The sequence below is a fragment of the Astatotilapia calliptera genome, chromosome 9 (assembly GCF_964374335.1).
Source record: "Astatotilapia calliptera chromosome 9, fAstCal68.1, whole genome shotgun sequence".
Classification (NCBI taxonomy): Eukaryota; Metazoa; Chordata; class Actinopteri; order Cichliformes; family Cichlidae; genus Astatotilapia; species Astatotilapia calliptera.
Genome location: NC_137430.1, coordinates 16,444,769 through 16,457,560, shown reverse-complemented (window position 1 = coordinate 16,457,560; position 12,792 = coordinate 16,444,769). Strand labels below are relative to the sequence as shown.

Sequence of the window (12,792 nt, the reverse complement as noted above, 5' to 3'; positions counted from 1 at the left end):
GCGTGAAGTAATGTATAGGCCTTTTAGAGGCCTCGCGCTGTTGTTTTCGCTTTATGAGGAACGACGGGCTCGCTGCAGCGCGCAGAGGTCATCTGAACAGACGCGAATCCTGGTTTTAGGGAAACGAAATTAATTGTAGCTGTACAAGAATGATAACCCACTTTACATGAAACAAGAAGTGAGATTGTGTTGAGCATGGCGAATGTGCTGAAAACACTGAAATCTGCAGGACTGGCGGGCCCCGGGGGTCAATGGCATATTAAACAATTCACGCAGATTGAGCAATGCCGCTAAATATTGGGCTACACTGCAAATATGGGGCCTTAAGCCATTGAACAAACTCTTGTTGCCCAGATGTTCGCTTTGCAGGACGTGGGGATGTGCATGGCGCCCGTGTTTGCACAAGTAGTGCGCATGAGGTCACCACTTCAGCAGAATGAGAACTCTGGCATAATATGTTCTGCGTATGATGCAAGCTTCTGACCGCCTACCCGTTGTTACGCCCCACTTAAAAACGAAGTGTTGTCAATACATTTTTCTCTGTATGCGCTGTCAGTGATAGGATCGCTGTGCCATTTAAAACCATGACTTGTACTTTAATCCCTCAGTGTTCCTTACCTGCATCACAAATTTCTTTTTAGTCGGTCCTTGTTTGTCCTGGCAGGGACACCGGCCCTTGTTTGTGCACACTTTGACCATCCGACCCGTCCTTTCCCTTTTACGTGTCCCCCAGCTGTTACGTCACAGAGCCAGTCAAGGCCTAATTAAACCCAGATTGGGAAAGCGTATAAATCCCAGCCCCTTTTCCCCAGTCTGTCCAAACAGCAACATGCAGACACCCCGAAGTGGATTTTAGTCGAAGGGAATACATTAAGAAGAAAACTGCAAGTCGATCCGTAACCACTGTGAAACGCTCAACAGCTGCTACAGAAAAAGTTCTGACACATAGCAAAATGGCTGGACTCAAGGTAAGACAATTCCTCGAAGCAAAACTGTTACTAAATGTGTAAATATTCAATTATTATCGCTTATGAGCTGCGTCTGTGTCGACTATCAGACTGTGCATGCATGTGGAGTTAGGGTGCAGAACTATATCATCATTGTAATACAGAAGAAAAGTTTGTATTTTTTATTTATTTGTTTTGCACCAGAATGTGTGAAATTCATGCGCCTTAAAGCCACCACAGCTCCTGTGGCCGCAGACTGAAGGGAGGCGTTTCCTCCAACCAATCAGAGCGCTGCATTTTGCAGCTGCCCAGATGTGGTTTGAAGTGCCTAAATCTTTTTTAATTTCATTGGGAACGCTTCAATTTAATTGCAAAAACATGATTTTAAACCCCAGTTTTCCAATTTATTGCCATTGCTGCAGAATTATGGTGATGGGCTGCATTAAGTAGGCATTTGCTTAGATTACTTTTTTTTTTTATATAGAACCTTTAATATTTGACTGAAGGTTTCAAAGTCATGACACCTACTCAAATGCAAAGCTTTGTCTATAGTGGAATAGTTAACAAACTATCCAAGGACTGCTGGGATCATTGCCAAGTCTAGCTTTGCTGCTCTAGCTCTAATAAACTTTTAAGAGGACAGAAAACTGACTTTGTAAAGCATTCCTTCAACTTGGGACACTCTGGAGCTTCCAACAAGCACTTTGGCACATGATCACGCACACATGGAAACCATCTGTGTCTGTGAGTGTGCTTTCTTGCAAACTCACAATGACTCAGCAAGATGCGTGTACACTGTGACAAGTTTGATCCTCCTGTGGCAGAAGAGACGCGATCAGTAGAGGTGCAGGCGAGATGCAGAACAACACTCTTATCCTAGATGGAACATTGATCAAAACATGCTGCAGAGGATGTAAGTGTAATTAGGCTGTTTCTGTGGCACAATAACACAAAATAATGGATGACTGCAAGGGGGGAAATTTGGCATAACTGCAGTTTGTTTTATCATAGATCTAATGTGAATCAATATGACAACAATTAACAAAAAGACAAGCCTTAATGACAAGCCTTCAAGTTTAATTATAACCAGCATGAACACATTTATCCTGCATTACAATGAAGCTGCATGATGTATTTTTTTATTTTTCACTTCAACTTGTCTCCATTTGTGTGTTGGATGTGTGTTTGTCTCTTTCAGTACATGAGCGGTTTCGGGAACGAGTTCTCATCTGAAGACCCTCGCTGTCCTGGATCCTTACCCGAGGGACAGGTAAAAACCCACACTGGGCTCCTTTTGTTATTTATTCATCATTATTTTCTAATTGTTGAAAATGAGGGTAATTGAACACCATATATAGTGTACATATACACACATTACAGCATTTTTTTATGTTCCATGTGCTTGCAGAATAATCCCCAGGTCAGCCCATATGGCCTTTATGCCGAGCAGCTCTCCGGCTCTGCCTTCACCTGCCCGCGTCCAGCCAATAAGAGGAGGTGTCCTTTTCTGTTTGAAACCTAAATCAGACTTTATAGTGACTCCAAATGGATCCCAGACAATATGGATAAATAAACATTTCCCTTCCTCTTCTTTCTCTAGCTGGTTGTACCGCATCCTTCCATCTGTTAAACACAAGCCATTCACCTCGGTTCCCTGTGGAGATCTAACAGAGAACTGGAACGAAGTGGAGCCTGATCCTAACCAGGTATATCAACACAAGGAGTCCCTGCTCATTTTGGGCTTAGTTACAAATCTTTCATCGCTTTTACATCTGTGTGGTTAATGTTCAGCCGAAGCCATAACAAAGTTTAGCATAGCATAACCAAATCTATGCACTGTCTTCTCTAAACCTCACATTGATGCGGTTTAATTGTGGTAAATGACACTGTTTGGGGGCCAGCAGATTCCCTTCATTTTCAGTATTGTGCCTTTAGCTTCACATTTACCACACAGCCTCCAAAGCTATACCGATGTTTTCGACAAGGAAACAATTTCAAGCTCTTCACACTGTTAAAAGTAACAGTGTTGTTTCAATCCATTAAAAATGCTGGCGACATAAGAGCACATACAGCCACAAATTTCAAATCTGTGATTGGTGGCGACATGCTGTACGTGACATCATCATCATCAAGTTTGTCTGTTTCAGACAAGTTTACGAAAAGCAATGATGAAGCAGTGTGTGAATGTGAGAGTGAATGAATAGTGGAATTGTAAAGCGCTTTGAGGTTCTCGAAAAGCGCTATATAAATGCAATCCATTATTATTATTATTATTATTAATAAACAGTAGATATATTTATATATAGTAACTTATTTAGAAAATATTTTCCATAGATTGATTTCTTTAAATACATTGAAGGTGCACAATAGGTACACTACAACGAACCACTTCAAGTAAAAGTTAGTATTTTGCAAAGCAATCTACTGCTACTCATAAATAGAGGTAAATACTGTAAATACTAATAGCTGGGAAATAAATATAAACAGCAAGCTAGTAAGTAACAAAAACAAACATATTTAAAGAAGCTGTAAAGCAGGCCCACGGTGAAATAATGGTGGTTCTTATAATTTTACAGTAAAAATTTGTTACAGTGCAGATTCTGACTCTGAGGTTTCTTTCACAGCTTCGATGGCTGCCATTCACCATCCCCAAAGCTACAGAGAAGAAAGTGGACTTTGTGGCTGTAAGTCAAGCTAATTATTTCTCTTATTTTGAATTTTTATGAAAATTTCCATCTGATTTTATTTGCGTCCTTCTCCACATTTCAGGGTTTGCATACTGTCTGCGGTGCTGGAGATGCCAAATCTCGTAATGGCATTGGCGTCCACGTGTACACCTGTAACACCTCCATGGTCGACAGGTGAGAATGTATAAATTATGTGACGAAAGGATATATTTTTATTGATGAAAAACATTTCCAGCCTTCCTTTGATCTTATTTTATTCTTGTTCCAGGTGCTTCAACAACTCAGACGGAGACTTTCTGATTGGTGAGGAAAGGAGCGCTGTTGTTGTTTTCGCTGTCATCTATCATAAGAACAATGATAGCTCAAACATCAGCCTGCCTTCTTGTTCAAATTTTCTTTTCTCTGTGTCTCTCTTTGTCTGTTTGTGTGCGCAGTCCCTCAGCAGGGAGAGATCTTGATCACCACAGAGTTTGGGAAGATGATGGTCGAGCCGAACGAGATCTGTGTCATCCAGGTGGGCTGTATGTTTTCCATTTCCCCTGTTTTCAAAGAAATCTGCCGTTGTGTCTGCCCCAACATCCCACTTACCATATTTAGAAAGGCATTGTTTGGTGCTTTTTGAAAGTGACCTCAAAAATAAGCGACGGTGGAAAAGAGGTTTTAAGCTACCGAAAGCCTGACCACCTGGACAGCAGCACGTGTGCTTTTCAAAGTCCGTTCAGAACTGAAACAGCACACAGTTGATACTTAATAGGACAAAATTTCCTCTCACTGCCACTTTTCACATTTTTTTTTTTTTTAGCAAGGGATGCGCTTCAGTGTGGATGTGTTTGGGGAAACCAGAGGCTACATACTCGAGGTGTATGGTGCCCATTTTGAACTGCCTGACCTTGGCCCAATAGGTTTGTATGATATTTGTGAGTCTATATAAGTGCAGCATACGTCTTTGTCTTCACTTTTCCTTGAAACGTGCTCACCAAGCTCCTTTACATCTATGTCTTGGAACAGAATGTCCATGTCTAAAACTGTTCACACTTTTCTCTGCGTAACTCACTCTGTGCTCAGAGGATAAATCTTGCTTAGAAATTTTATTAAGGAGATTAACATCTGCTGTTTTGTTTATAGAGTACATATAAAAAGCAACAACAACACAAAATCCTTCTTTGAGCAGCATATTGCTGTTAGATATTTAGGAAACTAGTGACTAGCTTGTGATTTCTGTGTCTTCCTACATATAACAAAAATATTTCTTGCACCCACCAAAGATGTTTTGGCTTTCCGACAAAGCATCATGGCTCTAAAAATAATGTTTTATCATTAAATGTATTCGCACCTACAATTGTTTTAATCTTTATTTTACCTTTATTCACTAGCTGGGCCCACGTCCTCACTTTAGGTTGGACAGCGTTTTAGTAGGTAAAGCTGAATGCTTTGACATGGCTTGAGGGAAGGCCTCGAAGGGGAGTGGTGATGGCTCCCTGCCCTGGCAGACCCCCGTGCACCAAATAGAAATGAACAAGTTAAAGAATTGAAAACAAGGAGGCAGGGAGGGTGGGGGAGGTAAACGGGAATGAACAGCTTGCAGAACTGGGTGAACCTATATAGACGACAGCGTGTTTGGAGGCGTGGTCCTGCTCCTGAAATTCCAATACATAATCTCCAAATAGTTAAAATATCAAAAAAATGCTCAGCTAAATTGCTAAATAAGCTAACACCTTAACTACATGAAACCACCTGTGATTACATGATCTGTCACCCCCAATTGTTTCCTATTTTTTTTATTGTTATCATTGTCATCATGGTTATGCCTACACTGCCTTTACTTTGACACTTTGCGTGTGTTTTGCAGGAGCCAATGGTCTGGCTAACCCGAGAGACTTCCTGTGTCCGGTTGCATGGTATGAAGATCGCAAAGTGCCCACTGGTTACACCGTCATCAATAAATACCAGGGGAAGCTGTTTGCATGCCAACAGGTGGCTATTGTTGCACACAACTTTATCTGTATCACTGTACTTCCACGTGTACCTGTGGTCTGACAGGGACACACACACACACATACACACATGGCTTACTTGCCCTATTACCCTATTTAGTTTTGTGTCTGCTTCAGTGAACGCCATTGAACTGCCGCAGTGACTAACAGGAAACTGTCCAAGTGAAGCATATGATCCATTAGCTGCTCCTGCCGACTGAATTGCCATCCCTGATGATTTAATATCGAAGCATTAGCTGTTATCCATTCAGCAGGTTTCCGCCTCGACTCCCTTATGAGTCTTAATCACTCATAATTAGTTAAGGCATTCTGGAGCTGCAGACAGTGTACCTGTGAAGCTTTTGCTTTGTAGGAAAAAACCTTTTTCAAGTTAAGCATTAATTTCAACATATTTCAGCCGGGGAATGATCCTCCCCCTCCCGAAATGTCCTGTTGGGCGCATAATTGGATCGACACATAATGTCTGACAGGAGGTTTTTTACTGAGGCAGGGAGGAGGTGGGAGGAGAGGTTTGTCAGGGGTGGGGGTTGGGGGGGTTGTAACCGTGGAAACCATGTCAAACCACACTGTTATTATTCATCATAGGAAGTACACTAGGGCAAGATACTGTCTTTTCTTTTTTTGAAGCAAAACAGACCTCTTCCCATCTTCCTCTCTGCTTCTGCTTGAGTATCTGCCACCAGTTATATGCTCTTCCCAGAGAGTGGACCAGAGAGGTTGCAGGGGTAAGAAAATAAGATGGGGCGGTGGAGGCCTCGTATAAGGGAAGATGCTGCCGCTCCTGCCTGGTCCTGCTGTTTTGTTCCCCCGCAGAGTGCCGAAATTGCTCAAATTAACTTATTATTTGCTTGACTGGACCAATATGTTTGTGTTTTGTGTGCGTGTGCGCGCAAGTGCTCGCTCGCCTCCATTTTCCTCCCTTCATTTTAATCGAATGTAGTGGAGTTATCACAGATGAATGTCCAAGAAATTACCTGCACTGGATTTCCCGAAGGCCTCTTTGTACATCGACTACTGTCAGTTGAGTGTGTGTTAAGTTGTTTTCGGCGTTCATTAGTCACGAATGTTTGCGTGTGTGAATGCATCTGTGTATGTATATGTATTTGCCAGTATTCGTCGTTGGTGTGTATTAGCTGTTCGTGTGTGGAAAAGCTTGTGTGTAAAGGAGCAGGGAGGTCAGTATGGAGGCAGCTTGAGTTGTAATGAACTATATTGATTTTAGAGTTGCTGTTGAATGTCTTTTTTCGCAGTGACATTATCAGAACAGAGAAACTATATAAAATTGCTGTGGTTTTAACAATCAAGATAAAGAAATATCTCTGCACCCACTGCTCCCCTCTCCCCATAACTGCGCTGCTGCGAGCGTCAAAATGCTCAAAGTTTGGGAAAGTTTGATTGTGAAGCCAATTACCCCATAATACCTGGAGCCTCGTATCACAAAGAAAAGGGGGGAATGAAAGAGAAGAAAGGATGAAAGAAGCACACCCTCTTTCACAATCAACCCTTTTCATTATGACCAGTTTTTTTCTCTTTATGTGAAGAAGTACTCTCTCTGGGAATTTAAGATTACAAAGACATTATTCATTGTTCCGTTTTCCCTGTGAAAAGCTCAATTTAAAGCCTTTTGTGTTTGTTGCTTGGGTAGACTCCTCTTATTTGTTTTGTTCTGTGCTCTGCACGTAGGATTTCTCGCCATTCAATGTGGTCGCCTGGCACGGTAACTACACGCCTTACAAATACAACCTGAAGAACTTCATGGTTATCAACTGTGTGGCCTTCGACCATGCGGTGAGAGTTGAGTTTAGGGACACGCCAATAGCACTTTTGAATGCAAAAAGCCGTGCTCCTCACCCGCATGTTTATGATCTCTCTATATAGGATCCATCTATCTTTACTGTGCTTACTGCCAAATCCACTAGACCAGGGGTTGCCATTGCTGACTTTGTCATCTTCCCCCCACGGTGGGGTGTGGCTGACCACACCTTCCGTCCACCATACTATCACCGTAAGACACACGCACACACACATCCATTTACCCAGCCTGTGTCAAGGCAGTAGGTGAGAACAAACCACCTGCTGTATGACTCACTTCAATGGAGACCCCACAATAGTCTCCTTTTGTCCGATTTCATTGCAGACCTATAAGGCCATCTAGCGGAAATCAGTGTTACACCTGGCACATTCAACAGCAAACTAGACACATGACGCTGCTGTGTTACAGCTCCTCCTGCTTGTCACTGTAGGTAACTGCATGAGTGAATTCATGGGTCTGATCAAAGGCCATTATGAGGCCAAAGAGGAGGGTTTCCAGCCAGGAGGGGCCAGTCTCCACAGCATAATGACCCCGCATGGCCCGGACGTGGACTGCTTTGAGAAGAACAGCACTGCTGAACTCAAACCTGAGAGGGTGGCTGAGGGAACCATGGTAAACAAACAAAATATATATATGGTTAACACATGACCAAGTCGGTATCGTTTATCACAGCGTGCTTTTTCCTATCACCAGGCTTTTATGTTTGAGTCGTCCTTCAGCATGGCGGTGACAAAGTGGGGTCTTCATACATGCCAGAAGCTTGACAAGAACTACTACCAATGTTGGGAACCTCTACGCAGCCACTTTAACCCCAACTGGAAGCCCGGCAAACAGTAGAAACCCAGTGATTCAGAATGCATTAAGAGCAAACGAATCAAAAATAAATATATCAAAATAAAAATTTCACTTCTCGCAATCCAATGATTTATTTGTGTTCCCCGAGTAGATCTGTTGACAGAATAAACAGGAAGAATAAAGTAATTTCCTTCTCACAGAAGTATAAAACCAAATTGTCGTCACATGTGTATTTTTATTTTTAAGAAACATAACTGCAAAATTTAAGGAACAATAAGAGGCAACCTTAGACCAGCATTCTGTTTTACTGAGAGGTGTTTGGTAGGACCACTAATGACCCTGTCTTTACCCCTCATGCCACTGTTGTACCAATATTGCCATTATCCTTTAATATCTAAATGACACTGCAGTGCTTCTTTATTTGACTATATATATAGTCTTGCTTTATGTGAAACGGGGATCATTGATATCAGCATGTCTTGCATTTTCTTTTCCTGTGCCAATCTGAACTTATGTGAGAGGGGGGAATCGAGTCCTTCAGTCTGCAAGTAGATCCTCCTTGCCTCTGTGTATAACTGCAGACATGCAAATGGTACTTTCACACATGAAAGCCACGTAACTCTGGTTTGACAATATAATTTTATTCGATTAATAATAATTACACACATGGACATCATCTCTAGAACACACAGGACGAGGGTCTTTCTACACCCGGGCTCAAGATGACAAACTGAACTTGCGCTCGAGGGTACCGGCCTTAATTTGCTCCTCCTTCCTATCCTGTAAAACAGATGACAAACAGATGATAGGTTAGTGCGGTTTCCATAGAAACAAAGTCATATCGCCCTCACCCTCATCACCTTCCAGACGTTTTCTCAAACTCCATGTTTTATGAGTGAGCTTTTTATGATTTTCAAGCAGCTTTTCCCCCCCCTTCCCAGCACCAAAAAAGGGGGGTTGGGACAAATATGATAGCCCAGCAGTGTGACAATTGGACCAAATTCTCCCTGGAATCTCAATTGGCGAGGACTTTGACGGTGAATCTCCATGACAATGGGGTAGAAAATGAAAGCAGGCAGCATTTTGGATGAAGCATTCATTTCTAACATGAGCGGGTCTGTGTCAAAAGAAAGAAAACCAGATCAACGGTGCACCTACATGGGAATAATGAGTCCCAATCTTCAACTAAATAGCTTTTCAGGTTTCTATGACAGCATTTGTCACCAAATCACATTTTATGAATACCCAGATCAAATACTCTAAATGGTCAAATTATTACAGTGGCTGAAAAATGACCACTATTGTAACAGTGTAAAGTAACCAGGTAATCAATACTGAATTGTTTTGTTTCCTGCAATAAATGCATTGATATTTTTTTAACCTCCAACAATACTTGGCAATTTACTCCTAGTTTCTAGTCTCACACATGCCTTTAGACAGCCTAAAGAGGGCCAGTGGGGCTTAAATTGTGGTTCAAGAGCTCGCAACAAACTTTTGTGATGAGAAAACACAGCTGAGCCGATTAAACTACCCATTAAGATCAAGCAGACAGCGAGTGAGAAGGCTACAGTGTTTCTTGTCTCATACCCTGTCTGTCTTGAAGATGTAGTAGAGGGCAAAGAGAGGTACAACTCCAAACATTGCACCCAGCAGAGAGGTCTTGTTTGTAGGCCTGAAGTGTGCGTAGGGATTGCCTCGTGCGTACACCCAGCGTGTCAAGGCAGGGTCTTCCTGTACAGACAGAAGTAAGCAATGACATTTATCACCATATGTAAATGTAGAATTCACAGCGGAAAAATAGACTCCAATATTTACAACAAATCAACCAAAATTTAAAAGTCTCATAGTGACGTTAAAATTATTAATATCTGTTATACTTAAACCTTTTATATTAGGTGGGGAAAACTCAGGAAACAGCAGAAAAGAGGGGGGGGGGGGGGGGGGGCATTTTTCAAGGACAGGACATTTTTCCAGAAAGATCCTGGTGTACATATTTTACATTACACAGTTTACATTTACTTTACTGGTACATTTAATTTACTGGTATTGTGCTTGCTGGTCAATTTCATGAACTTAAGAGAACAAAGCCATTATAAAATGTAACAGTAAAAGTAACATAGCAAAATGTCTGCCTTTAAAACAATCACAGCACACAGTATAGATGGAAAAATGAGGTAATCCAACTACACCACTGAGTACCATAAAGACGTTATGGAAGAACTGAAGTATATCCAGCCAGATGACAAACTAAGTCAGCATGAAGAGCTGCTACAGCTACTTTGGTTGGACATCTGCTATGACTTTAAGTTTCAGTGCAGAACCTGCACTGTAGCGATTCAAGTCATTAGATATTATACATGATATTCGGTTATACTGTGTTTTGATGATTGTGGTTGACCTGTATAACAGGCCAGCATGCTGTATAACATGCTGGCCCACCATCTCTCATAAGTGTCGAGCTGGGTTGGGGTCCGGTGACAGCAAAGGCCATGGCATATGATTCAAACTATTTTATATAACGATGAAATCATTCAATGAACCGGGTGCCTAACGGATGGGGGCTACTCCAAGCTGTAAAGACATGTTTCATTACAGGATACAATGACCCCTCACACTAAAGACTGAAGTGGACCCAAACCATGTCAGCGAAATGCTCCCTAGGAGCATAACAGAATCACGAGACCCCCTAATTTAAAACACTGCGGGGGTCGGGTTTTTTCTGTCACCAGTCAGTTTTCAGAGCACACCAGGAAGAAAGCAATCTGTACTGCAGCGCACGGTTCCCAAGACGTAAACGATCTTCGTAATGCAGTAGTGACTAGCATGGAGTGGAAGGTCTCGTTTATAATCTTATCTAAAATTTAGACTAGATAAATACATAGTCACCGCTGTGCCCCGCTAATGCTACCCGTTAGCATTCTGGCCAATAACTTGAGCCCTTTTCAAGGGTGACATTGCTAAATAGCAAGTAGCCACTCACAATGAGCTCTTTTCTGTGCGGGTTATTGAGTTGCAGCTGATATTGGCGCTTCAGATTTGCTCGCAGTGCACCCCTGGCTTCTTCGGCACGCCTCTGCTCCGGCGAAAGGTTGAAATATTCGTTTGGATCCAATGTTTTTGGCCGAGTGGCCAAGGGCGCCTCTCGGTAGTCCGCCATGATTGTTTAATGACTGCTGGAACGGTGGAAACGCGAGCTTGTGAAATCTCGCGTTGAGTGAGCGCCGTATTACCATAGCAACGTCAAACTCTGGCTGAACGAAGCAATGGATGCAGCGCAGGAAAGTGAAGAGAAAGTGGCTGACGACACATCGCCTGACAGTAATGATGACTTTAAATGTGAAGACATTTCTGCAGAAGACGAATTGAGTTTAAAAGAAGGTGAAGAAGACTTGGAAGCGACGGTGAAAGCCATCCAAGACCGGGCAAAAGCCAGTGCAAGGCCCAGTTCAACCAACAGAACATCCAAACCACCAGCCGTAGTTGACTTTTTACGGAACTTTCTCTTCCAAATGGGCATGACAGAAACCCTCGATTGTTTTCAAACCGAGTGGAACGAGGTGGTGCAGAAAGGACTGCTGGAGGAAGAGGGTCTCATGGTGACCCCATTCGTTCACATTGAAAACCAGCGTCTGGAAAATGAGCTGAAAACCGCTCTGAAGGAGATGGAGGAGTACAGGCGTACAGTCTCTGCAGCAGCCGGGACTCTGGTGAGGGTGCAAAAAAACAGAGACTTTCACCGGATGCAACATAAGCGTGTTGTCCAGGAGAAAAACCTACTCATCGAGGAGATGAGGAAAGTCAAGATGCAGTGCAACAGCTACGAACCTGCGGTGAAGCGGATGAACGAGAAATATGAGGTCGTTTTAAAGCAGGTCATGCTGGCGGCTTTGGAGAGGGACAAAGCCTTCAGGGAGGTGAACTCTTCGTCAATTCAACACGACACCCTCTGTGGAGGGGAGGAACGGGGAGGAGAGGCGGGCGTAGAGAAATACCCTTCAGTGACACAGCCGAGACCTCCGGCCCCTGCGCACTCAAAAAAATAAATTGGGTTGTTGTTACATTTACAAGAGTCTAAATATTAATTTGAACAAAATAATTTAATGTTTCTATGGTGAACGTAATTAAATAATGTATGATCTGCATGGAATTCAACAAATTAATTTATTCTTGGTGAGATGACACAATGATACAATCTAGTAAGAGTGGCTAGTTGCCTGGACTCGCGAATTGCACGAGATCACACGAGATTCCAAACCACAGGAAAATCACTGGGGTTATAAGAGGCAGAAAAGCATACACACACTATGCTATATGCACTGTTACCTCACAACAAGAATGTCCTGAGTTTAAATCCAAAGACACGCAGCTAGTGGGGTTAGATTAATTGGTGATTCTACCCATATGTATGAATGCTTGTCTGTCTCTCTGTGTTAGCCCTGTGATGGACTGGTGACCACCTATCCAGGGATGACCCTGCCACTGACTGGCCCCTAATTTAAGATATTTAAATTAAGTTGGACTCAGTTGCACTAAATGCGTACATTAAGTAGGAATAA

At 42.6% G+C, this 12,792-nt stretch overlaps 2 protein-coding genes across 2 annotated transcripts; one reads left to right on the top strand and one right to left on the bottom strand.

Moving 5' to 3' along the window:
• Positions 1–537: 537 nt before the first annotated feature.
• hgd (homogentisate 1,2-dioxygenase) lies at positions 538–8,451 on the top strand. Its single transcript, XM_026179707.2, has 14 exons — positions 538–968; positions 2,146–2,217; positions 2,356–2,444; positions 2,548–2,653; positions 3,572–3,631; positions 3,717–3,808; positions 3,903–3,937; positions 4,069–4,148; positions 4,437–4,536; positions 5,484–5,608; positions 7,312–7,416; positions 7,507–7,633; positions 7,872–8,053; positions 8,135–8,451. Exons 1-14 carry the CDS (start codon positions 954–956, stop codon positions 8,276–8,278), a joined length of 1,332 nt encoding a protein of 443 aa, XP_026035492.2. The 5' UTR covers positions 538–953; the 3' UTR covers positions 8,279–8,451.
• Positions 8,452–8,856: 405 nt separating this feature from the next.
• On the bottom strand, positions 8,857–11,502 carry ndufb4 (NADH:ubiquinone oxidoreductase subunit B4). The gene is made up of 3 exons (XM_026179711.2): positions 11,217–11,502; positions 9,824–9,967; positions 8,857–9,016 (listed from the first exon to the last, which is right to left on the bottom strand). Exons 1-3 carry the CDS (start codon positions 11,391–11,393, stop codon positions 8,954–8,956), a joined length of 384 nt encoding a protein of 127 aa, XP_026035496.1. The 5' UTR covers positions 11,394–11,502; the 3' UTR covers positions 8,857–8,953.
• Between the last annotated feature and the right edge of the window lie 1,290 nt (positions 11,503–12,792).

Coding starts and splice junctions, on each gene's coding strand:
- hgd (XM_026179707.2), top strand. Junction 3,938..4,068: donor AGACGGAGACTTTCTGATTG/GTGAGGAAAGGA, acceptor TTGTGTGCGCAG/TCCCTCAGCAGGGAGAGATC. Junction 4,149..4,436: donor ACGAGATCTGTGTCATCCAG/GTGGGCTGTATG, acceptor TTTTTTTTTTAG/CAAGGGATGCGCTTCAGTGT.
- ndufb4 (XM_026179711.2), bottom strand. CDS start 11,393: ATGGCGGACTACCGAGAGGCGCCCTTGGCCACTCGGCCAAAAACATTG. Junction 9,968..11,216: donor CGCACAGAAAAGAGCTCATT/GTGAGTGGCTAC, acceptor CTGTCTGTACAG/GAAGACCCTGCCTTGACACG. Junction 9,017..9,823: donor ACATCTTCAAGACAGACAGG/GTATGAGACAAG, acceptor TCTGTTTTACAG/GATAGGAAGGAGGAGCAAAT.